This window comes from Cervus elaphus, chromosome 15 (assembly GCF_910594005.1).
Source record: "Cervus elaphus chromosome 15, mCerEla1.1, whole genome shotgun sequence".
In the NCBI taxonomy this organism is placed as follows: Eukaryota; Metazoa; Chordata; class Mammalia; order Artiodactyla; family Cervidae; genus Cervus; species Cervus elaphus.
In genome coordinates, this window is record NC_057829.1 from 60762674 (window position 1) to 60787542 (window position 24869).

The following is a 24869-nucleotide window of genomic DNA, read 5'->3' on the forward strand; positions in this document are numbered from 1 at the left end:
CAGGGTCTTTTCAAATGAGTCAGTTCTTCACATCAGGTGGCCAAAGTTTTGGAGTTTCAGCTTCAACATCAGTCCTTCCAATGAATATTCAGGACTGATTTCCTTTAGGATTGAGTGGTTTGATCTCCTTGCTGTCCAAGGGATTCTCAAAAGTCTTCTCCAACACCAGAGTTTGAAAGCATCAATTCTTTGGCCCTCAGCTTTCTTTATAGTCCAACTCTCACATCCATACATGACTACTGGAAAAACCATAGCTTTGACTAGATGGACTTTTGTTGGCAAAGTAATGTCTCTGCTTTTTAATATGTTGTCTATGTTGTCATAGTTTCTCTTCCAAGGAGCAAGCGTCTTTTAATTTCATGGCTACAGTCGCCATCTGCAGTGATTTCGGAGCCCCCCCCCCCCCCCCGCAAAAATAAAGTCTGTCACTTTCCATTGTTTTCCCCTCTATTTGCCATGAAGTGATGGGACTGGATGCCATGATCTTCATTTTCTGAATGTTGAGTTTTAGCCAGCTTTTTCACTCTCCTTTCACCAAGAGGCTCTTTAGTTCCTTTTCACTTTCTGCCATAAGGGTGGTGTCATCTGCATGTCTGAGGTTATTGATATTTCTCCCGACTATCTTGATTTCAGCTTGTGCTTCATTCAATCCCACATTTTGCATGGTGTACTCTGCATATAAGTTAAATAAGCAAGGTGACAATATACAGCCTTGATGTACTCCTTTTCCAATTTGGAACCAATTTGGATTATGTAATCAGGATTTACATACATGCATGGTTATAAATACCTGGATATCCCTGGAAGGAAACAAAAGCAAATAGTAATAATGTTGCCTTGAGAGTTGGACTGTGAAGAAAGCTGAGCGCCAAAAAATTGATGCTTTTGAACTGTGGTGTTGGAGAAGACTCTTGAGAGTCCCTTGGACTGCAAGGAGATCCAACCAGTCCATCCTAAAGGAGATCAGTCCTGGGTGTTCATTGGAAGGAATGATGCCGAAGCTGAAACTCCAGTACTCTGGCCACCTCATGCAAAGCGTTGACTCATTTGAAAAGACCCTGATGCTGGGAGGGATTCGGGGCAGGAGGAGAAGGGGATGCCAGAGGATGAGATGGCTGGATGGCATCACCGACTTGATGGACATGAGTTTGAGTAAACTCCAGGAGTTGGTGATGGACAGGGAGGCCTGGCGTGCTGCGATTCATGGGGTCGCAAAGAGTCGGACACGACTGAGCAACTGAACTGACTGAACTGACTGAGGAAGAACTGGGATCAAGGGAGAGAGGGAGATCTGATAGTCACTGAATACAGTCTTCTACTGTTTGAATATATTACCTTTTGCATGCATTCATTTGAATGATGAGTGAATTGTTTAAATACATATAAATATAGGTGCTTTACAATGTTGTGTTAGTTTCTGCTAACAGTCTAGTGAATCAGCTATAGGTATCCATATATCCTCTGGTTTTTAGATTTTCATGTTTTTCCATTTTAACTTCCATCCTCTTACACCCTTACTGATCACTGCTTTTGAGATTTATGTCCTCTTCATTCCAGGTATCCCCTGCCCTCCAAACACACCTTCTTCTTACAGCCTTGGCATTTACTGTTTCCCCTCCCCAGAACAGAGCCTCCAGAAATCTGCATGCTCCCTAACTTCCCTCAGGACTTTGCATACCCTACTTGTCATAAAACAATGCCCACCCACTGTCATTTCCTAGTCTCTTTTTATGTTAATTTATCTTCACAGCACTTATCACTATGTGACTTTGTTGTTGCTGTTCATTTATTTGCTCCCTGTTGGAATATAAACTCTAAATATTCTATACAGAGAGCAGACTTTTATCTAGGAATTAAGCAAATGCCTAAATTGTGTCTGGCTTGCTCTAAATGAATTAATGAAGAAATATAATAAACCTGGATTTAGGATTTTAGGAACACATTGGGCAGGTTATATATCCTACCCCCCTGCCCCACACACACAAACACTACATCAATATACATACCTGTCCTTTCATCATATCCAGAAATCCAACAGAATGTTTTCTGAACAAATATCTCCCAATGAATAACATCTTCAAAGGAGAAACCATAAGAGACAGCCTACTTATTAAACTGATGATTACAGTCTGTGACCCATTTTTCTGAAAGAGTTCTTAAATAGGCTCTGGACATTTAAGTCATTGGGAAGCCAAATTATTGTCATAAAGTTGCTTAGTGCACATGAATTGGAGCCTGAGGAGGTAGGTACTATTTAAGTGCCATCATAAACGGCATGGAGCTTTCAGCCTGATGTGGCCATCTACTCTCTAGGGAACTAAGATGGGCCAAGAACAGCCTCTCCTCGGATGATGCTGGGCTAGACTGGGCTCTCCCAACTTCTGCCTGAGTTTTCCTTGTCTTGCCATTGGTTCCTGTAGCCTGTATCACATGGCTTACATATTGTACCTATTTGTAGCTGTTCTTTAAGTATCTGAAGATGTTATTGTATCTAAAACTCATACATTCATCACTTAATTGTAGATCATCATGCATCTTCTGGGGCAAAGGATTCTAAGTAAACGAATTAAGGTTCAATGATCTACTTTTTAATATTTAAAGAGGTTGTTGAATATGTTCAGAAGTGAGGATCACTGTCCTGGGCTGGCCATCTACTTCTGGTCTGATATTTCACTAAACAGATTAAAGCACAATTGACTAGATTTTTTTCTAATCACATTTCAGGGCTTATATCGTTTTATCTGATGTCGGAGTGTTTTCATAGTTTTGTTGTTTTCCTGGTTTACCACCACAGATGGTTAATTACATCCACTACAGACTCGACAAGCCAGGTTATTACAGGTAATCTTGGGCTGAGTCGCTCAGTCGTGTCTGACTCTTTGCGACCCCATGGACTGCAGCCTGCCAGGCTCTTGTGTCCATGGCGATTCTCCAGGCAAGGATATTGGAGTGGGTGGCCATGCCCTCCTCCATGGGATCTTCCCAACTCAGGTCTCCCGCATTGCAGGCAGATTCTTTACGGACTGAGCCACCAATCTTAACTCCTTTCATTTAAAGCTTTGGGAATTTCTAATGCAAAGGAAATAAGGCGGGGGAAGAGATTACTTGGGTTTCTAGAAGGAATAAGTTTTGATGTGGAATTTAAGAGGCAGAATTTCGCAGAGAAAGCATTTTAGGGGTTTCGGAAACGGGTAAAGCACAGATGGAGGGACTGATAAACCTACTGAGCAGCCCCCTCAGAGATATGGGTCTGTTGTAATGTGAGATGAGGCCGAATCAATCCTTGCCGAAAGGGTTTTAAACGCCAAACTGAGGCATCAGAACTCCTCCTCCGCCTGGGGAGCAAGCGGAGGTTCTCAGCAGGTGAGAAGCATGAGCGGATTGGCCAACGGATGGATGATCCGCATTATAATTTCTCCGGCGCGCTCTTCCGACCTTTGCCCGCAGCGCAGGCCGGCTCCGCGGTAGGTGGTGTTGGTGCTCTCCGGTAAAGCGAACCGCGGGATCCGCCGGAGATGCTGCCCGGTCCGGCTAGGGCCCCCAAGTCACTGCCGGGCGCTGCACCTGGGCCCGGCCCGGCCGCCGATTGGACGACTCCGGGTGACCCGGCTGTATCGCGAGACGAGATTGGCAGCGGCGGGGCCGCATGTGCCCCCGCGCTGGCTTTGTACGCTGAGCCGCCTGCCGGTCCTTTAACAATGGGCGGCGCGAGCGCCCTGGCGCTGGGTCGGAGCTGAGGCCGGCGCTTTGCTGCCGACTGTCCGCAGCATGAGCGGGGCCAGCGTCCCCCGCATGTCGGCGGGGCTCGGCCTGTGAGGGCCGCGGTTCCGGGTAAGGGAGGCCGTCGTGGGAACCGGCAGGCCTGGGTTGGTGGCGGGGCACTAGAGCCCCCCGGCCCGGCCTTTGTTCGCCTTTCTGGGGCCGCGCGATCCCGTGCGCTCCTCCGGATGAGGAGGCGGAGGCTGGGTGCGCGCTGGGCCCGGCCGGGGCGCGGGGAGGCTACGGAGGAGGAGCGCGCGCCCGATCATCTGCAGCGGGCACCCGGAGCCGGGCTGGCGTTTGTCTTCGGGCTTCTCGGCGGGAGGTTTTTACCTCACGGGGTCTGTGAGTGCTGTCAAGTCTGAGCTTCTCGGGGCCGGAGAATTCGAACCCGCGGTGCGGGGAGTCCCGAAGCCGGGCCTCCGGTCTAGCTTTTCCGAGTACGCGCCCGGGTTCACGCCTAGGGAACTCGGGCCCCATTTGGTCCCCTCTTGCCTGGCACCCGGTCCGGCAGTTCATCAAACAAGCTGGCTCCTCCTGACCGGGTAGCTTGGGCCTTCCGTGAGGCGTCAGAGAGTTGGTTTGGTCGGTACTGGTTTTCGGACGAGTCAGGTGAAGATGAACAGTCACCCTGGGTGGCCTGAGGTCACACCCCTCGGGCGGGGGGCGCTGAGGTGCGCATGGAGGGAGCTGGCAGTGACCGCGTCTGGGGTGTGTCTTGCAGACTGAAGTTGCCTCGTCTGGCCAGGCACGCCGCTGGGTCCCATGGAGCTGGAGGCGCAGTGGTGGCGGGGACAGCTGGCTGCCGACATCCATCAAGCTCTTCGGTACAAGGTAACCGCTATACCCTGACCTTTCAGTTCGGTGCCTCAGTGCCAGTTAGTATGAATCTCGGCTCCCTGGAAAGCCCGGTCAGGGTCTTTAACCACTAGTTTCCAAATCAGAAAAGGCGAGTTTGCTTATTTGCTCGAGGTTAATTAACCTTGGCTTCTTCCCTGGGGTGTATCAGAAGAACCTGAAACTTGAATGAGGCGGTGGGTGGGGCGTGGTAGTTGAGAGAGGAAGATGTGAAGGGACAATCAGATGTTCTTGTTCTCAGGTGGAACATGGATTTGATATTGTATTTTAAAAGATGTGTGTGCTGGCTTTTTATTGGGCAGAGCAACCTTCTTTCTTCTATAGCTGCTGTTCTATGCAGCTGTCTGTTATGTCACATTTGTACAAAAATAAATCCCCCAGCCTTTCCACTAACTTGCTGTGAAACTTTGGACAAGTTACTTAATTTTCTGATTCCTAATTTCCTTATCTGTAAAATGATTAATAATAGAACGTGCTCTGTGAAACGAATTCGTGAAGATTAAAATGAGGTAATACTTCAGATGTGCTCAGAACAGTGATTGGCAGATAGTAAGCACTAAGAAAGTGATAATTTTGTTATTTTCTTACCTTGAAACCCCAACACTTGGGGGCTGTTCAGAAGACCTTAAGATAGGAGTTTGCTGCTCTTTCAGCTAATATCAAACAGGAGGAGTAGATCTAGTGTATTTAAAAGATATTCAGGGAAAAATACACCTTTCTGGCACAATGCAAAATTTGTTTATTGTAGCTGTCACATCTGTTTAACATGTCACCTCTGAGTCTTTTATAATCAGAAGAGAGTCCAGATCCAAAATTAACTCTAACTTGACTTAGTTTCACTGTGGATAGAAAGAACCATTATTATGTATAGAAAATTGGAAAGAAGCAAAACAGCTGACTCTTTACTAAAAAGGCTGCTGACTGTTGGAGTTGAGAGGTCCTGGGATGATAATGAACTTGTATCTTGATTTTTTTTTTTTTTTTTTTAAAGAAAAACAGGTTAAATAGATTAGAAAACCTAATTCTGACTTAAACTATTACAATTGTACCCTTTTCTAAAGTTTGAGATTTCTAAATGCTGGTTGTTAGTTCTGACATTCAGTCTCTTAGACTCACTAAATACACCTCAGCTCCCTAATTGTACCATAGAAAAGTCTCAAGTATGGAATGGTTCTCTGGAATGTTAAGAGAGTTGCAGGTTTTCCACCTTGAAAATTGTTCAAATACTTTTGATTTTTTTGTTGTTGTTGTTTTTTCTTTAGATATTATCTTTCAGTTTTAAATGGTCATATTTTCTAAGTGTCAGTTCTTTATTCCTCTGGTATCTGGTGAAATTAATATCTAATGTTTAATGATACATATGTTTTTTAGTGACATGAAACTTAAGATTTTTCATGGTGATTTCCATGGTTTTTGATTCTTATATTTTTTGTGTAATTTTAGTCCTGAGTGATTATCTGAATTAATTTTATTAGCTGAAGTTGGAAGTGCATTTTTTTCCAGCACATTTATTGAATGGTTTTGTTTTTTGGACTCTGAGGAGGATGCAAGGAATAAGACACAACCTGTACTAAACTTATGTACAAACTATCCGAGGATGAGCTAGAACAGGGCCTGAAAGAATGCCACTGAAAGTTGTGTTGGGCCACCTGCCGCCTGCAACTGTAGGTTGTCTTTATTTTATCTTTAAGCATTGTGTAAGCCACATTCTTGTTATTTGACACAATGGCCACACTTTATAAAGAATCAGTAAAACTTGAACCTGTGGAACTGGAGAGACCACTGTTTGTAGTACACTAAAGTCAAGGAAAGTTAAAATGAACTTTTCTCACAGAGAATACATGTCAGTTTCAGGCTGTTAATTAGGTGATTTATTTGGGTAGTCATATGCTTATTTATTCAACATATTTGCATGCCTACAGTGTACAAGGTGCTGTCAAGCATTAAAATGGTCATAGTGAATGAGATAGACATGATCCTTGCCTTTAAGTAGTCTAATTTCATTTGAATTTAGGTCTTCGGTTGTACAGTTGCTATTTAGGCACAGTGGAACGTGTTCTGTTTAGACCCAGGGTTTGTGGAGGAATAATTGGTGTGACCAGCATTGAATCTACTAGGGAAGAGTAAAAATTACAGCAAATGAAAATCCTCTTCAACCCCAAATGGCAGCTGTACTTTTTCCATTAAATACAATCACTTTTTCCTCAACAAAGCAGCTGTCCTCTAATAGCCTGTGTCTTCTCTTCTCATTGTTTTGCTATGTATACTAGTGTCTTAGGATGCTTGGGGAAGTATTTTTAGGAGCCTTTATGACAGATAGAAACGATGCTAACTTTGTGAGAAACATCAAGAAAATATCCCGCAGAGTTGTGAGTATTCCTTCTATGCTTTGATTTTCATCCTGGCTGGACAGTTAACCCATTCTGGGAACAGGATGGCACTTGGGGTGGTGAGCTAACAAGGACCTGCGATTGGAGATGGAGATGACATATTTAGATCCTTCTGTGCTTTGGTCCTATGGGACCCTGAGAAGCAGACAGGAATAAGAGTGTTCAATTCTAGGGAATCAGGACTAGATATTAGAAAAAACTCATAAGCTGAAAGAAGCGTAGGTCATTTTCTCATGTGTATAACTGCACTACATGGACAAAGAACTAAATCTGACAGCCATATGATAAGCCCATGTCCTTTACCATTTGCAATAATATAAAGAGAATGTATTGGATACACTTTTAAAAATCTCCTAGTGGTGGCCCTAAGAGTTCTTGCTTTTGTTTTGTCTTCTTTTAGCCAAGTTAACAAAGTCCACCAGTGTCTTCCAGCTGTGTTCCCCTACGCATCTGGCAAAACTGTGGTCCAATTATCACAACTAGGATAGTATTGACATTGATACAGTCAAGATCTATAACATTTTCTGTACATTTATCACCACAAGGATGTTTCATCTTATCCTTTTATAGGCACAGCCTGTTTCCTCCCATCGTCATTCTCCCTTAACCTCTGGCAACTACTCATCTGTCCTTTATTTTTATAACTTTGTCATTTCAGGAATGTTACATAAGTGGAATTATGTACTACATGATTTTGGGGGTTTCATTTTACCCACTCAGAATAATTCTCTGGAGATCCATCCAGGTTTTTGACATTAAGCTTTTTTATTCCACCATTTTGCTACTAAAAACAGTGCTGTAAAGGCCCTCCTTATATGTAGGATAAATTCCTAGACCTGGTGTTGCTAAGTTAAAGGGTATCTGCAGTCTGCATTTTCAAAAATGTATATTATCTAATTGCCCTTCAGAAGGTTATATGAGTTGTCAACCTGACCAGTAATACACGAGTTTCTGGATCCACTCTTGATAACATAAGCGAAAATTAATGAAATATAAAAAAATGATAATTGAAAAAACTATATAGTCATCCCTCAGTATCCATGGGAATTGGTTCCAGGATCCCTGTAAATACTGAAATCTGAGGATGCTCAAGTCCCTTATGTAAAGTGGAGTAGTGTTTGCATATATCGCATATATCCTACACACATCCTCTTGTATATTTTAAATCATCTCCAGATGATTTAATCATCCATGTTGCAGCATATATCAGAATTTCATTTCTTTTTAAGACTGAATAGTATTCCATTGTATGTATATACTACATTTTGTTTATTAGTTCATCTGTTGATGAACACTGGAGTTGTTTGTTTCCACTTTTTGGCTCTTGTGGATAATGCTGCTCTGAACATGGTTGTACAAATATCTCTTTGAGTCCCCACTTTAACTTCTTTTGGATATATATCTAAAGGTGAAATTGATGGATCATGGTAATTCTACATTAATTTTTTGGGGAAATTGCAATACTGTTGTTCACAGCGGCTACACAACTTTATATTCCTACCACTACACAAGGGTTCCAATTACTCTACATCTTTGTCAATACTTGTTAGTTTCTGTTTTCTCCATTTTCTTTTGGGGGGATTTTTTTTACAGTAGCAATCCTAATTGGTATGAAATGGTATCTCATAATGGTTTTGATTTGCATTTTCCTGATCATTAGTGATTTTGAGCATCATTATAGGTGCTTATTGGCCATTTGTATATCTTCTTTGGAGAAGTGTTTAGTCATTTGCCTTTGCTCATTTTTCACTCGAGGTGTTTTGGATTTTGTTGAGTTGTGTGTATAAGAGTTCTTTATGATCGGATATTAACACTACCAGATATATGATTTGCAAATATTTTCTCCCATTCTGTGGGTTGCTTTTTCACTCTGACGAAAGTGTCCTTTGATGCATAAAAGTTTTTTTTTTGGATGAAGTCTTACTTTTTTTTTGCCTGGGCTTTTAGGATCATATCCATGTTACTTCCTTCCATTGTAATACCTGTTGGGTTTACTGTGGCATTGTGCTGAGCTCATAAAATGAATTTAGAACCCTTCCATCTTTCTGGAAATTCTCTAATAGTATAGGAATTTTCTTATTTTTAAAAAATGAGAAACCATATTAGAAGATACTAGTGGATCTTCGACATCCCTACAAGTATAACACAGTATGCATTATACTAGAAGCATGTCCATTTATCCATTAGATTCTAACTAAAAGCTTTGAGCATCTTTAGGGGGTGTGTATGTATGGTTTGGTTAGTATTTTGGTAATGATGCTTTTCTGAAAACACGTGGTAGGGAAAACAGGATTCCATTATTAAAAATCTTGCTAAAATACATCTATTCCATAATGTAAGAAATACCTATAACTGGTAATGTCAGATGTGATTAAGAATAAGGAGAAAAGTTTAGTTCTAAATTTTAAATACCATTCATTATCCTTCTACTCAGCTTTTTCATTTTTGTGTTTTACTCAAGAAAAGTGTTTTAGGCTATGGTAACACTAGTATATTGAGGGGAAAGTGTCATCTTTGCATTGGGGGGATAATTCTTCTACAGCCCATATTAGACTAAATGTTCTTCTTGATTTAGGAGCTGAAGTTGCCTTCCTACAAAGGCCAATCCCCTCAACTAAGTCTCAGAAGATATTTTGCTGACTTGATTGCCATTGTGAGCAATCGTTTCACTCTCTGCCCTTCTGCCCGACATCTTGCCGTCTATTTGCTGGACCTGTTTATGGATCGTTATGACATCTCTATCCAGCAGCTGCATTTAGTTGCACTTTCCTGTCTGCTTCTAGCAAGTAAGTATGAGTACGATCTACATGACTGGAAAGTTTATAATTAAATAAATTTACGTAGAACTCAGTGAAGTACCGCCAAATTCCTTTCATTCCAATTTACTAGTATTGGAAAATTTATGTTGAAAGTGCCTTTTGGCATAGTAGTTCTTAACCAGACATATTAAAAAGTGGCTCTGAAATCTTTCAAAAACATGTGTACCTGAGCCCCACATCCTGAAGATTCTGATACAGATGTCTAGGTCATTGCAAATCTACTGACTGAGAATCTACATCATGGGACCTGGATATTTTTTAATGTCTTAAAAATTTCAAAGGTGATTCTCATGTATCTTCCCAGTTAGGAACCATTGCCTTAAAGCAGTGATTCTCAACCAGGAGCAGTTGTGTCCCACTGGCGGATATCTGGCAATATGCGGAGATAGTTTTGGTTGTCATGACAACCGGGGAGAAAGCTAAACATCTGCAATGCACAGGACAGCCCACAGAACAAAGAATTTTCTAGCCCCAAATGTCAGTGGAGCTTAGGTTGAAAAACTCTGATAGGTATCATACTCTTGTGTTGTTAGAATACCTTCTACTGACTAAGTGGTGATTTGAATTAATGAACTGAAGGTTCACATGCAATGGCTACACATGTGAAAACACTTGCTTTTAAAGTAGGCAAAACTGCATAGTAAGTTGAAAGGTAGAATCTGTTAATGGGCCTTTTGGTGCCTCTTAACATCTTCCTGTGACATATTTCATTGTTTGTTAGTGTCTTGACTGAAGAGAAAGAGGGTGAGTAAAGGCATTGAAAGTGAAATTTTTCTTCTCTTAGTATTGTGAAAAGATGGTATTTGTTTTTGAAGTTGAATCCATTATGTAGTGTTTTTTGTTTTTAATTATTCATGTCATTACGATGGAAATTTAAGTCGCACTTAAAGTGACATGTAGAAATACTGACTGCCTTCACCTCTAACCCCTACTTGAGGATTTAGGATCCAATGTGACTGCTATCACTGGCACCCCACTCCAGTACTCTCGCCTGGAAAATCCCATGGACGGAGGAGCCTGGTGGGCTGCAGTCCATGTGGTCGCTAAGAGTCAGACACAACTGAGCGACTTCATTTTCACTTTTCCTTTCATGCATTGGAGAAGGAAATGGCAACCCACTCCAATGTTCTTGCCTGGAGAATCCCAGGGACGGGGGAGCCTGGTGGGCTGCCGTCGATGGGGTCGCACAGAGTAGGACACGACTGAAGCGACTTAGCAGCAGCAGCAGTGACTGCTATCTAAGAAACATTCCTTCCCTACCCTACCACCAGAATTCTTTCTAAAACACCTTTGCATTTGACTGCAAATAACCCTAAAACCAAATGCAGGCCTGTGTGGTATCATTTATGATACTAGTCTTTTCTGCTTTTCCTTTCCTGTCCTTATTTTTCCTCTGATGACTTCAGCTGCCTATTTTATCTCCTGGAATGTCTTTTTGTAAACTATTTCAAATCTTTTGTGGATCAGGTTGAATATATATAAACACAGCCCAGTGATGACTTTCCACTGCCTGTGGGTTAACGTAGAAACTCCTTAATGTAACATTCAGAACCGTTCATCTGGACCCAGCCATCTCACTAGACTTTTCTTTCAACTCTGTCCCCATGTAACTTGAGTCAAATTCTTACCAGAATGGTATACTTCCTGAGTATCTATCTTTCTCCTTTAATCTGTTGCCTCCAAGATCTAGATGTATCACCTGCTCCTATCGCCACCATCCAGGAAGCCAGAAGTAATGTTTGTACATTTTTAATTAACCTTTAATTTGACCTTTAATTAAGGTTTTATCCTCATAAGCAATCATATGTACAGTTCTGTGTTTCATCACTATGATGATTTAGTAGTTTGCAGAGGGTTGGAAATACCCATACTTGGCATATCAAAAATGTGTGAGAGTCCACACAGAATGGCTTTCTGATATCCTGTACAATATTAGTTTATTATAGGATTGGTTATAGTAGAGAGACACAGGAAATCAAACATGCAAGTTAGGTTATTTTAAAATCTTGGAATCAGTAATGAAAAACTTTTTGCCTGATGTGGCCATCACTGTCCTTCAATCACTACCAAGCCCTACCTGGTCTGTGCCTATGGACTGTGAAATTATGAATGATGGATAGTCAGTTCATAGACTGACTTATATTTGTGACTAAAATTTACTAGTAACTTACAAAATGATTTGGGGATTATAAACTATATGTTTATAAACTACCTATTACCATCAGAGTTCACCAAGGTCTCTAGCTGAATAATCTAATAAGAACTCTGGCCACCATGCAGAGCTTGGTGCCAGGTTTCAGCAGTTTCCACAATTTGGGGAAAGGATCTTCTATTTATGCAGTATCTTAGGTTGATTGGAATGGCATTTTCAGTTCTTCTTTCTAAATTTTCTGTAACTGTCAGTTTAAGGTCGTGATCAGTTTATTTTATTGAAGATTATTTGATTTAATCTGTGGTAGTATATAGTTACTTTTGGCTCATTTTCTAGGAACTAGGCTCTAGGATTTGTGTTTACTGAGGTCAGATGAGAATTGTTTACTACCTATTACTAAAAGAGTCAGACACCTCCTCCCTTTGTTTTATTGACCCCACCCTATTGTCTCTGAGAGAGAACTGCTTTTACATTGTTCTTCTTCCACTGGAGAGTGGGAAAGTGTGAGATAGGTGCCCCTTAGGGTCTCAGCTCCTCCCAGGTGGGCACTGGTCAAACGGAGTTCAAGCTGTCAGCTCTTCAATGGGGTCAGGAGTCAGAGGCTGGCCCTTGGTAGCCCACTGAAATCTCTTCTCCTTCCGGTTAGTGAAGTCTAACTTTACTCCAACAGAAATGCTTAGGATGCTTATAAACCAGTAGTCTATTTTTAATATCTGATGTATGTTTTAAATTTGTGGAGTTCTTTCTACTGTTTCTTACATTCTTACACTCTATCTTCTTATATTTGAATTCCAGAGTCAAGTCTCCAGTTAGTTATCATAAACGATTCAAATGATGCTTCTCTTGTCTCAGAATGATTAAACTCTGAATGTCCCCCTCCCCCAGGTGCTCCCTTCTTTGGGATGGGCAGCCTGTTGTATAAAAGTGAAGAACAACTTACAGCTGACAGGACTCAGCGACAGCTGTATTTTAGTTATTAAAGAGGTTGGAAGGCTTTGGTAGTTTGGTTAAAAGTGGAGCACAGCTTGTAAGTTTCAGGTACTAATGCGTATCCAGCTGCTTGGATGTTCACTATTAGAGGCAGGAAGAAAGCACCTACAAACTGGAGAGTGGCATGTAGTAGTTTTGCAGCAGGGATTATGGGAAATCTGTATGGATATAGAACTGAATCTCTTGTCAGCAATATGAATTTCAACAACCCTTGAGTCTTAGGTTACTTCTTATAAAATGAAAATAAAGACACTTAACCTTACAAACTTGTTGTAAGGATCAAGTGGGCTAGTATGTTTAAAAACACATAGGAAATTGAAACATAAAGGTTAGCATTGTAATAATTAATTCCTCCATAAGTGTTCTATAATCTTTAGTCTGGCTCCCTAGCCCCAGAGATTTTGACTCACTCCAGACAAGACTGATTTATCCTGGGAAATTCTCAAACTCTTAACTTCTTGACATATAATACCCTGGCTCCCTTGGCTTCTGTGATCAGTATTGAACTTGTAGAGGGCACAGGAGTGGTCTTAAACATGAGACTTTTGATAATCTGCTCAAGGTATTGTGTGTGCTTGGTCGCTCAGTCATGTCCGGCTCTTTGTGACCCCGTGGACTGCAGCCTGCCAGGCTTCTCTGTCCCTGGGGGTTCTCCAGGAAAGAATACTGGAGTGTGTTGCCATGCCCTTCTCTCAGGGATCTTCCAACGCAGGGATCAAACCCAGGTCTCCTGCATTGCAGGCAGTTTCTTTACTGACTGAGCCACCAGGAAGCCTGTTCAAGGTTTTGTGTAACTAAGAAAAGATCTTAAAGTCAAGATGAAGTCAAAAGTGAGATTATAGGCTTTTAATAGCAAGAATTTGTGACAAGTGCTTGTTTCTTCTTGCTAACCAGTACTGGGTTGACAAGGCTTTTTACTATTTGATAGGTGGAAAACTGTATGTCATAGATGATTCTATTTATATATCAATTTTTAGTGAGAATAGAACCTTTTTTTTTTCCCCTCTATGAATTCTATCTTCTGGTTCCTTATCCATTTTTTTCTTATTAGACTGGTAGTCTTATAAATTTGTGAGAATTCCTAGTAAATATTAAGGGTGACTTTTTTCTCCTTAGTAATAAAAGACAAAATGTGGGTTGGCAGAGATCACAGTGATATCTATCTGATCTATGCCCTACTACCACATACCTGCCATTCCCTCCTGACTTTGAATATGTGCTAGTTTCCATGGCAGATCTGAGCATTTCCTATAAAGGAAAGACAACCTGATCTTTTGTTTCTGGGGCCCCTGATTCTTTATTTTCTGGGAAGCAGATGTGAATTTCCTGTGCCCTTATTTCCTGTTTGGGACCTTTATCAATATAATCACATGGCTTCTGGTATTTCCTTTCAATTGAAGAAACTGATCTTTGTGATCTGTATGTGGTATTACGGATAAGTAGATTTAAAATAGTCATGCACATAGCATTCAGCACGATAAAAACTGTATATGAATGTAAGTACTCACGACATTGTCACACATTCTGAAATCCTTTAACATCCATGTATCTGAGTATATTACTATATATAATGAAAAGTTTCCCCCCAAAATTAAATCTCAATTTAAATATCAAGTATGGTTATTTATGCAGTATGCAGGTTATTTTTAACTTTGCAAATCAAGATGCAAAGACCTTCATACTTGTAATAGCCAAGTACTTTATAAATATAGAAAACCCGTGGATCCTTAATAGTATAGAAGCCTGTCTATTCTAGGAGTCCCCATTTAGCTTTGGTCTGGAAGCAGATTTGGGAATTCAAGCATAAATCTTCCATTTTTGGTTTGACTCAACTTAATTGACCTTAAATGAATTGGCCAACCTTGCTAACTTGGTTTCTTGAGCTGTGAAATTGGTCATATACAATTTTGTTTTCTGTGTTGAAAGGTTCAAGGAGATAATATGAAACATTTTCTTGATCCTTGAATTAAACAGTAAATTGTGGTATATTAATTTCTTCAAAGGAGCTTTAAACTCATTAACTTTTACAGTATTCCTTTGAAGTTCAATGCCAGTATTGCTGCTGCTACACAAATAGAGTACTTTGAAAGCCTTAATGATTCATCCAGAGAGATTGAACTAAATTCCTAAGTCATTCTCCTTCTGAAGAATTCCACTCTGTTATACAGAGAACAGTGGGTTCCTCTCCTATATTTATGCAGTGATCATACTGGATGACTGTCATTAAGACCACTTTAGTGCTTTTAGCTCTGCTAATAAATGCCATTGGCAAAACTTGTGAAATTCATCTTTATGTGATTTAAACTGGGAAGCATTATCTAGATTATTGAAAAGTCTGAATTATGTAAGTTTTTTGGATTAACTCTTACTTGCAGCAATATTAAGAGTGGTTTAAATCTAACAAAGTTCAAAATTTCTGGAGTGGGAGTGAAATTTTAAACTCTTTGCACCTAGACTCTTAAAGTCATGAGCTTAGAGTTCCTGGCATAGGAGACAAACCTTCTACTCTAGTTCCCCCTCCCTAACGAAAGACCAGGGTAGTTAGCAGTGTTTTTTCCCAGCCCCTAAGGCTGGCCAACTTGAACGGACCTCTCTGACTCCAGTATACTGAGCATCTGGGCTGAGTGGTTCTCGCCACTACCATTTGTTGTCAGAACTTCAATGTATGGTTCTGAAAGAGAAACATCACAGGGAAACTGGTTTGATTTCTTCTGGTTTGGCAGTCTTTCTGTTCTTCCCCCCAAAATGTTTTTAAATGGATAAAGTAAAATTGTAAGATTTCCAAAGTAACCAAATATATTGAAATAGATACCAAAATAGTAAAACAAAAATTTTATATAGTAATATGTAACATTCTAATAACTATAATTATGAACAAGTATAAAAACTATTGTGAGAAATTATAATAATTGCAGTATAATATGACAATTTTATACCTTAATATAAAAAGGAACATAAGGTTAGGAGGTGGAAGACTTTAGTTTTAATTTCCTTTTTTCTTTGGACAGTCATAGAACAAAGACCCAAAGAAACTTGAAGATAATTCTTTTGGTTCTATTGCTGCATTTGAAGAATCATAATAGTACTTGATACTTGCACTTTCTGAACTTTCTCCAGCCATGACTTTTAGAGATACCTAAAATGAATGATTTATATCTAGTAAAATATTTGAGGGAAATTAGAGTGCAAGAAAAAATAATTTTTTAGTAGAAAAATTATTCAGGGCTAGAGGGGGCATTTTATTACTCAGCTGTACATGTGGGTGAGTTTCATGAAAAGAAGTTAATGCCTTCAGATAACCAAGTTCAATATTTATGCCTATTCTGCCTTGAGTAAGGGGATATAAAAGTGGTATAAAGTATCCTCCCCTTTTTTAAATAACAGACTTGGCTAGATTTTTGGTTTAATTCAGAAGAGGAGGAATAGGGGGGTTAGTAGAATGAGAATGTTTGTGTTAGATGGTCACCTGTTTTTTTTTTTTTTCCTTTAATCTATTTATATCTCTCTGAGATTTTGCTGAAAATATGCTGAGATGAAACTCTTGAAGCTTAGCTATTTTTATTTCAGATAATTTTATGATATTAAATACTTTAAACTTTGTCCTAAAATAGTTTTTTGTTTTTTATGTTTTTTTTACCAACTATCACCTGCCCTCATAAAGAAATTTCCTGAAAAGATTCAGCTGTTGAGATGAAAGTTATTTTTTCAGTGGCACATAGGACTGTTTTCATTACACAATAGGCCATAGATCAAAATGTTTACACATTCCTTTTTATTTTTGGGGGGGATGCAGGGTTAAAGAGTGTGGAGCGTTGGCACTGGGAGAGAAAACATGAAGATTTGAGAACCATAGAGTTCTGGCACAGTTGTATCTACCCAGAGTAGGGGGAAAATGTCTTTGGATCTAAATTTTTGCACTAAGATAGCAGATCCCATTTAAGGTACTAGACTTAACTTTGATCATTCGGCCTAACATTTTCTTTCTCTTGCTTTTATTTCCTTTTGCATATAAGGTAAATTTGAAGAAAAAGAAGATAGTGTGCCTAAGCTGGAGCAGCTCAACAGCCTGGGTTGTATGACTAATATGAATTTAGTGTTAACAAAACAAAATTTGCTACATATGGAACTATTATTATTAGAAACCTTTCAGTGGAACCTCTGCCTTCCAACAGCTGCCCATTTCATTGAGTATTATCTCTCCGAAGCAGTACATGAAACAGATCTTCATGATGGCTGGCCAATGATGTGCTTGGAAAAAACTAGACTTTACATGGCCAAGTATGCAGATTACTTCCTGGAAGTATCTTTGCAAGGTGAGTTGTTGTAGATGCCAGTAAGTGACTTGTGAGCTTGTGACTTGTGTATTTTGTTGCTTAGGTTCATTTTTGATGTCTCCACAGATTATGCCTTTCTAAATTATGCACCTTCTTTAGTAGCTGCAGCATGTGTGGCTTCTTCAAGGATTATACTTCGTCTTTCTCCAACGTGGCCTACAAGACTGCATCGTCGTACTGCTTACTCCTGGGATTTCTTAGTGCAGTGCATTGAACGGCTATTGATGTAAGCCTCTTTGTTCTTTTGTTTGTAATTTCTTATTAACATTCTTCATGTAAAATGAGCCTTGGAAACAAGTTCTCAAAGGCCAAGAGCTTTTAGAATACTTGCTCTGACAGCTTCCTGATGACATAAACAAGACCCTGGTGAGCAGTACTCAGTGGAGTACTGAGTGGAAGGGGAGTTTCTTTTGGCTGTTATCCAGGTAGAGGCTGTCATTGCTAGTATGATTCTGGGTACCTGATAAGGAAAGGAGCTGCTCTTGTGTGAGTCCACAACTGTGAGATCATCCAGGTAAATCTTGCTCCAGTCCCCATTTCCACATCTTTGGTGATATCCTGGTGGCCTCACAATTCAAAGTGGCAGTCATGTTTAAGTGCTCATTGTGAACATAGCTCCCAAGCTGAAAAGAGCCCTCAAAGCTACTAGCAGCCAGTCAGCCAGTCCTCAAGGGTTATACCAAGGGAAGGAGCTTTCAGAAGGCTAAGAGTGAGTTTTCTTGTTGAAATTATGGTTGCAGTGACTGCTACCTGGGCAGTGGGGCAGTCTAAGGAGCCAGCTGTTACGGAGTTGGGGGTGATGTGTGACTTTCTTGCAGATTTTTCTCAAGTAACATTGTTAAGTTTCCTTTATGTCTGTGTTGCAGCGCTCATGATAATGATGTGAAAGAAGCAAACAAACAGAGAGGACAGGCAGGACCTCAGCCAGCACAACTAAGTGTGTTCCAGACAGCCTCCCAGCCCTCTCGGGCAGTTCACTTTCAGCAACCTCAGTATCTCCATCAGACTCATCAGACCTCACTGCAGTATCGCCATCCTGTATCGGAACAACCAAGCTGTCAGCAGATTGTATCTACTACACACACCTCATCTTATACACTACCAACATGTCCTGCTGGCTTCCAAACTAGTGTTCAGGGCCTTGGGCATGTGCCGACTGGTGTTGGGATGTCACTGGCAATACCGGTAGAAGTTAAACCCTGTCTGAATGTTTCTTATAACCGGAGTTATCAGATAAATGAACATTACCCTTGCATTACTCAATGCTTTGAAAGGTGATTTTATGTGAAGGTAAGACCTGACCCAGACTGTTTGTGACTTGAAGCTCTGGGGCAAGCTTGTTGTAAAACTTCTCTTCAAAAGGAAAGGATCCAAATTTCATCAGAACTCATCAGATACCAGCACCAGGAAGACTGACTATCCCCTCCAACACACCGTGAATATCTGGGAGGACTAAGGTAACACTGCAAACACTTTAACAGTGTATATGTCAAATCCTGTTAAAACAGATTTCTATATGACACATTATAAAGCCACAAGTGATGGTCCAAATATTTCAAAAATATTCAACCCAACAGAAAATTTGGACAGACTCCAAATTTGCTGTTTCAAGATTTGACCTGTGGTGGGCTCTGGGCCTAATGTTGGCTTATATGTCAGAGATTAATGTTTATCTGTGGACTTGCCAAACAGTCTTTTTATGAAGGAAAGTTCCAGTATTAATTTTTGAAGAGATCCTTTTTTTTAGTCTCCAGTGTTGATTTATATTTTTGATCTGCATCTGCAAATGAATTTCTGACTAAGTTTCAACTCATGAATTTCTTTGCCATACCAGTCAGTGTGGTTAAAAAAATTTTTTTTAGATATTCTAAATAACTCCCTATCACAGATAGTATAGGTATCTGGATTTATGTACTAAAATTAAGATTGGAGTAGATTTCTTAAAATCATGGTCATATATTTTTGTTGTTTTTCCTCTGTGATCAACCTCAAGTCTTTAGAATTAAACACATTTAACTCAGGGAATTTGTACTACTTGGAAACACTTAACTGTAATGCAACATGCTTTGGGAATGTTATAGTATGACTACCTTAATAACATAGGTTAGTAGACTCCGGCTAGAGTGTGTTTTCAAATGAGAACATAATGGTAGCTTAGAATGAATGAAGTGGTTCCTATCATTCGTGATACACATACAAGTTTTGCATTTCTCAGTGCAATCAATGATTTATACTCAGATTTGGTATTATTCTATCAAGGTTTTTTCAGGGGAAGGTGTAACTGTAAGATGTCAGTACTAGAATGAAGTCCCATAGTTTGCTTTGAGGTGGGATGTGGCCAGGGTAGTTCTCAGGTTGTGCTATAGAGCAGCACTTTGTTCCATGGAAGACAGGTTTATAAGCAGCCTTTGGATCCAGCTAGTCAAGTGTAAGCAGGCAAAGGTGACTTTCATTGGATTGGCCCCGGAACTGCCCTGGGACATTTCACTATACTGGTAATGAGTGAAAACAGCAATAGGTCATTACAGCAAGGGCATTTGGGGGGTAAAGAGTTTGGAGGAAATAAACTGAAAAAAGTAAAAATAAAAGAAAAACCATTGTAATAATTGAAACTATATACATAGTGCTCTTATCTGTGGGAGAAGAGATTTGGTGGAGGGAAGCTTTCTGATAGAAAAATTAGTAAAGTGTGTCATTTTGTTTCTGTTTTTTTTTTTTAAAGATAGCACTTGAATAGAAGGGAAACTGCATGGCAGGTATGTGACTGCCGTAATATGCATTGAAGACAAACTTCTTATTATAAAGATGTTATGGGTATGCAGCAGGAGTCTCAATAATCAAGCCAATGGCTTTTGTTAGGAAGGGAAGGGACTCATCACAGCGATGGATTGATCCAGATGGCTCCAGTAGATGAATGTGGGTGGGTGGCTTCTGTCAGTGTGAGTTCTTACAGAATATCCTTTCCTTAAATGAAAGGTAACTTTTATCATTAGAATACATAGGGCATGATATGGATTTATTAGTCTGGTAGATAAAATGAAAAACTACTCAGGTAAGAACACTCACTCATGGCAGATTTTTCAAGCATGAAAATTGTTTTCTGAAAATATCATCACTTTTCTCTTTACAGAAGGCTGCTTATTGGATTTTGGTAGTCCTTACCTCAAGAGAACTTGAATTATTTAGGGGAAAGTGGGTTCAAAAGAGAATATATCATCCACATTCAGAACCTAGCAACCTGGAGTCCAATTTTCAGTATTTTAACTACCTCAATAATACTATGAATGTAAGATATTGGGATAGAGATCCCAACTTGAAACAACAACTGGTGCCTATGGTAATTTAAATGTCTTGTCAAATGCTTTTACTGATTGGTTTAAATGTCATTCTTGTTATAGAAGAATATGCCTTTTTAAAAAGCCTGTAACACTTTCCCAGTTTATATTTAAAAAAGCTAAAGAACACTGGATTAATTTGGGTGGGGGGGGAGAGTAAAATAAATAATTGGTTACTATTGCTGCATACCCAGGGTGGGGTGGGATGGGGTGGTTGGAGAAACCAGTACTATTTTTAAAACATTAGGTTTCAGTATAAATACAACTCACAACTGCTAGCTTTGGGGGGCTGTGGGTGGGGGGAGTTGTGTGGGTTTTGTTTTGTTTAATTTATTGATTAGTCTAAAGCAGGTTTTTTGTTTTTTGAGATTACCGGACCATCATTAAATGTGTACTGTGAAGAAATTAATGATATGTATAAAGGGCTTTACCAAAGTCCACTAAATAAACACCACTCAAGTATAGACTGCAAACCAAAATGTATCTGTTATGACATTAATTGCAAATAGCAAGTATGGTGCTAAAGTCCACACCAATGGAATTAGATGAGTGCTATGCACTTAATTTTAAAATAAAACTAGTTTTCGTTAAAATGGTTTTGGTGTTTTGTTTTAAATATAAATTTGGATGTTTGCAGCTTCATTAAATCATGTCATCATGTAAGTCAGACTTGGAATTGTAATTACACTTAGGAAGTAAAAGCTATCCCAATGGAGAATATCACCATAGTGGTGGGAAACATTTGTCCGTTCATTATGTATTCCATACGGCAGAGACCAGAGCCCACAGAAATGTATTTGATATTACCTTTCTGGCCTTTTGAACTTAAAATAGTTGTTAGTATGTTAGAATTGCAGTGTATAATTTACAAAACAATAATGCAAGCTGCAGAAAATTTTAAGTCTGATTTCAAAAGTAGGTACGTGTAAAATGGCCAGAGGTGTGAGAAGGCTCAGGGTTGACAGTGAGAATGGTCTGTTTGGTTAAGTATCACTACTACTTAATTCAACTTACAATTTAACAGGTAAAATTTGTTTTGAAGAGTAAAATTTTTAGCAGGGTTAAGAATTTACATCCCTCAAAAGTATTTCTTGAATTTGTCCTATGTAATGTCATTTATTTTGGCACAGTGGCACAGTTTAGCAACAGTTAACATACGTTGCTTGTTGTTGTTTTCACATTGTTAATACACATACACATTGTTCTTTAAGGCTGAATTTAAGAAAAGCAACAAACATTCCAAACCGGGGCAGGTAGCTTTACATTGAGATGATTCTGAGTCCCATGTGATAAAAGTTTATATTCATCAATAAACTCAGCTTATTAAGCCCATAGTGAGACTTATCTCCCTAGCCTCAAGCAGCTTACATTTTGCTTGCCACTTGAAGAATTAGAATGGTTTATCGTCCACAACTCAGTTTAAAATTATCTTGGTTAAGGGATTACTCAATTTGGTTTTTAAAATATCTTATGGGGAAAAAAAAATAGTTAAAAGCATCAAAACCAGGTTCCTGCTTCCTATGAGAAGGATACCTTCTACCCTATTCCTAACCCCACCACCCCTTTTTTAATTAAAAATTTTTATGACTTTTTAAGAGCAGTTTTGCATTCACAGCAAAATTGAGAAGATGGAGAATTTCTTCCTGCCCCTACACATGCACAGTCTCCCGCATTATCAACATCCCCACTAGAATGGTATATTTGTTACAAGTGATGAACCTACATTGAGACATAATCACCCATTATGAACATTTTGGTTTACTCTTGGTGGTGCACATTTTCTACTATCACCATTGTAAATTTATAAAGGTGCAATGGCATACAGTCACAAAGGTGTAATGGCATCTATTCCACCATGCATTCTCACTAGTGGAAGTCTGTGCTCCACCCACTGGTTCTTCCTCATGCAATCCCCACCCTTTACCCCTAGGTAACCACTGATTTTTTTCTTGTTCCCATACTTTGCATTTCTAGAATGTCATAGTTGGGATCATACAGTCTGTGGCCTTTTCTTTCACTTAGTAATTATGTATTCAAGTTTCCTTCATGTCTTTTCATGGCTTGATAGTTCATTTTAGTGTTGAATAATATTCCACTGTCTGGGTGGATCACAGTTATTTATCCACTCACTTAAAAGGACATTGTGGTTTCTTCCAAGTTCAGAAATTATGAACAAAGCTGCTATATACATCCATGTGCAGGTTTTTACTATAGATATAAGTTTTCAGCTCCAAGGAGTGAAACTGCTGAATCTTAGGATAAGAGTATGTCTAGTTTGTAAGAAACTACTAAACTGTCTTCCAAAGTGGCTATAGCATTTTGTGTTCCCACCAGCAATGAATGACTTGTGCTCCACATCCTTGCTGCATTTGGTGTTGTCAATGCTCCAAATTTTAGTCATTCTAATAAGTGGGGGTTAATTTGCATTTCCCTGATGACAATTGATGTGGAACATCATTTCATGTGCTTGTCTGACAACTGTGTAATCTTTGATGAAGTATCTGTTAAGGTCTTTAGCCCATTTTTAAGTCATTGCTGTATATTTTGGGGAATAGTCCTTTATTAGATGTATTTTGTAAATATTTTCTCCCAGCCTGTGGCTTCTCTTATTAATCTCATGACATTGTTTTTTGCAGAGCAGAAGTTTTTAATTTTAGTGAAGTCTAGTTTATCAGTCTGTTATCACTTAAAGAATTACAGATGCTGAAAGGCTGGCTCAGAATTCGCTGGCAGTCCAGTGCTTAGGACTCTATGCTTCCAACAGAGGTGGCCCGGGTTTGATCCCTGGTTAAGGAGCTAAGATCCCACAAGCCATGCAGCATGGCCAAAAGAAAAAAAAGCAGTTTGACTAAATAGGTAATGGAGGATATTATAAAGTCAAGGTATTACAAATGTAAATAACCATGGGAACAAAAATACAAACTTCACAGAAACCTACACACAAAAAAACAAAGCAAGGAGTCTATAGTAAAATACTTTAAAAGGTGTAAGTATGGAGATTATAACTATGGCATCAGTTCAGTTCAGTCGCTCAGTCATGTTTGACTCTTTGCAACCCCATGAATAGTAGCATGCCAGGCCTCCCTGTCCATCACCAACTCCTGGAGTTTACTCAAACTCACGTCCATCAAGTCAGTGATGCCATCCAGCCATCTCATCCTCTGTCATCCCCTTCTCCTCCTGCCCCCAATCCCTCCCAGCATCAGGGTCTTTTCCAGTGAGTCAACTCTTCTCATGAGGTGGCCAAAGTATTGGTTTCAGCTTCAGCATCAGTCCTTCCAATGAACACCCAGGACTGATCTCCTTTAGGATGGACTGATTAGATCTCCTTCCAGTGCAAGGGACTCTCAAGAGTCCTCCAACACCACAGTTCAAAAGCATCAATTCTTCGGTGCTCAGCTTTCTTCACAGTCCGACTCTCACATCCATACATGACTACTGGAAAAACATAGCCTTGACTAGACGGACCTTTGTTGGCAAAGTAATGTCTCTGCTTTTTAATATGCTATCTAGGTTGGTAATAACTTGCCTTCCAAGGAGTAAGCGTCTTTTAATTTCATGGCTGCAGTCACCATCTGCAATGATTTTGGAGCCCAAAAAAATAAAGTCTGACACTGTTTCCACTGTTTCCCCATCTATTTCCCATGAAGTGATGGGACCAGATGCCATGATCTTAAGTTTTCTGAATGTTGAGCTTTAAGCCAACTTTTTCATCCTCCTCTATCACTTTCATCAAAAGGCTTTTTAGTTCCTCTTCACTTTCTGCCATAAGGGTGGTGTCATCTGTATATCAGGTTATTGATATTCCTCCCGGCAATCTTGAGTTCAGCTTGTGCTTCTTCCAGCCCAGCGTTTCTCATGATGTACTCTGCATATAAGTTAAATAAGCAGGGTGACAATATACAGCCTTGACTTACTCCTTTTCCTATTTGGAACCAGTCTGTTGTTCCATGTCCAGTTCTAACTGTTGCTTCTTGACCTGCATACAGGTTTCTCAAGAGGCAGGTCAGGTGGTCTGGTATTCCCATCTCTTTCAGAATTTTCCACAGTTTATTGTGATCCACACAGTCAAAGGCTTTGGCGTAGTCAATAAAGCAGAAATAGATGTTTTTCTGGAACTCTCTTGCTTTTTCGATGATTCAGTGGATGTTGGCAATTTGATCTCTGGTTCCTCTGCCTTTTCTAAATCCAGCCTGAACATCTGGAAGTTCACAGTTGATGTATTGCTGAAG

The 24869-nt window shown here is 39.7% G+C and overlaps 1 protein-coding gene across 6 annotated transcripts; it reads left to right on the forward strand.

Moving 5' to 3' along the window:
* Positions 1 to 3515: 3515 nt before the first annotated feature.
* Positions 3516 to 21230, forward strand: CCNJ (cyclin J). Of its 6 annotated transcripts, none has more exons than XM_043925980.1 (6): positions 3516 to 3831; positions 4484 to 4593; positions 9583 to 9793; positions 16982 to 17281; positions 17402 to 17528; positions 18169 to 21230. In XM_043925980.1, the coding sequence occupies exons 2-6, from the start codon at positions 4525 to 4527 to the stop codon at positions 18578 to 18580; spliced, it is 1119 nt and encodes a 372-aa protein (XP_043781915.1). In that variant the 5' UTR covers positions 3516 to 3831; positions 4484 to 4524; the 3' UTR covers positions 18581 to 21230. The 6 variants fall into 6 exon arrangements, with proteins under 6 accessions (XP_043781915.1, XP_043781916.1, XP_043781911.1 ...); XM_043925981.1 differs by having other exon boundaries at positions 3636 to 3831; positions 17405 to 17528; XM_043925976.1 differs by having other exon boundaries at positions 3638 to 3831; positions 17369 to 17528.
* The last annotated feature ends 3639 nt before the right edge of the window (positions 21231 to 24869 follow it).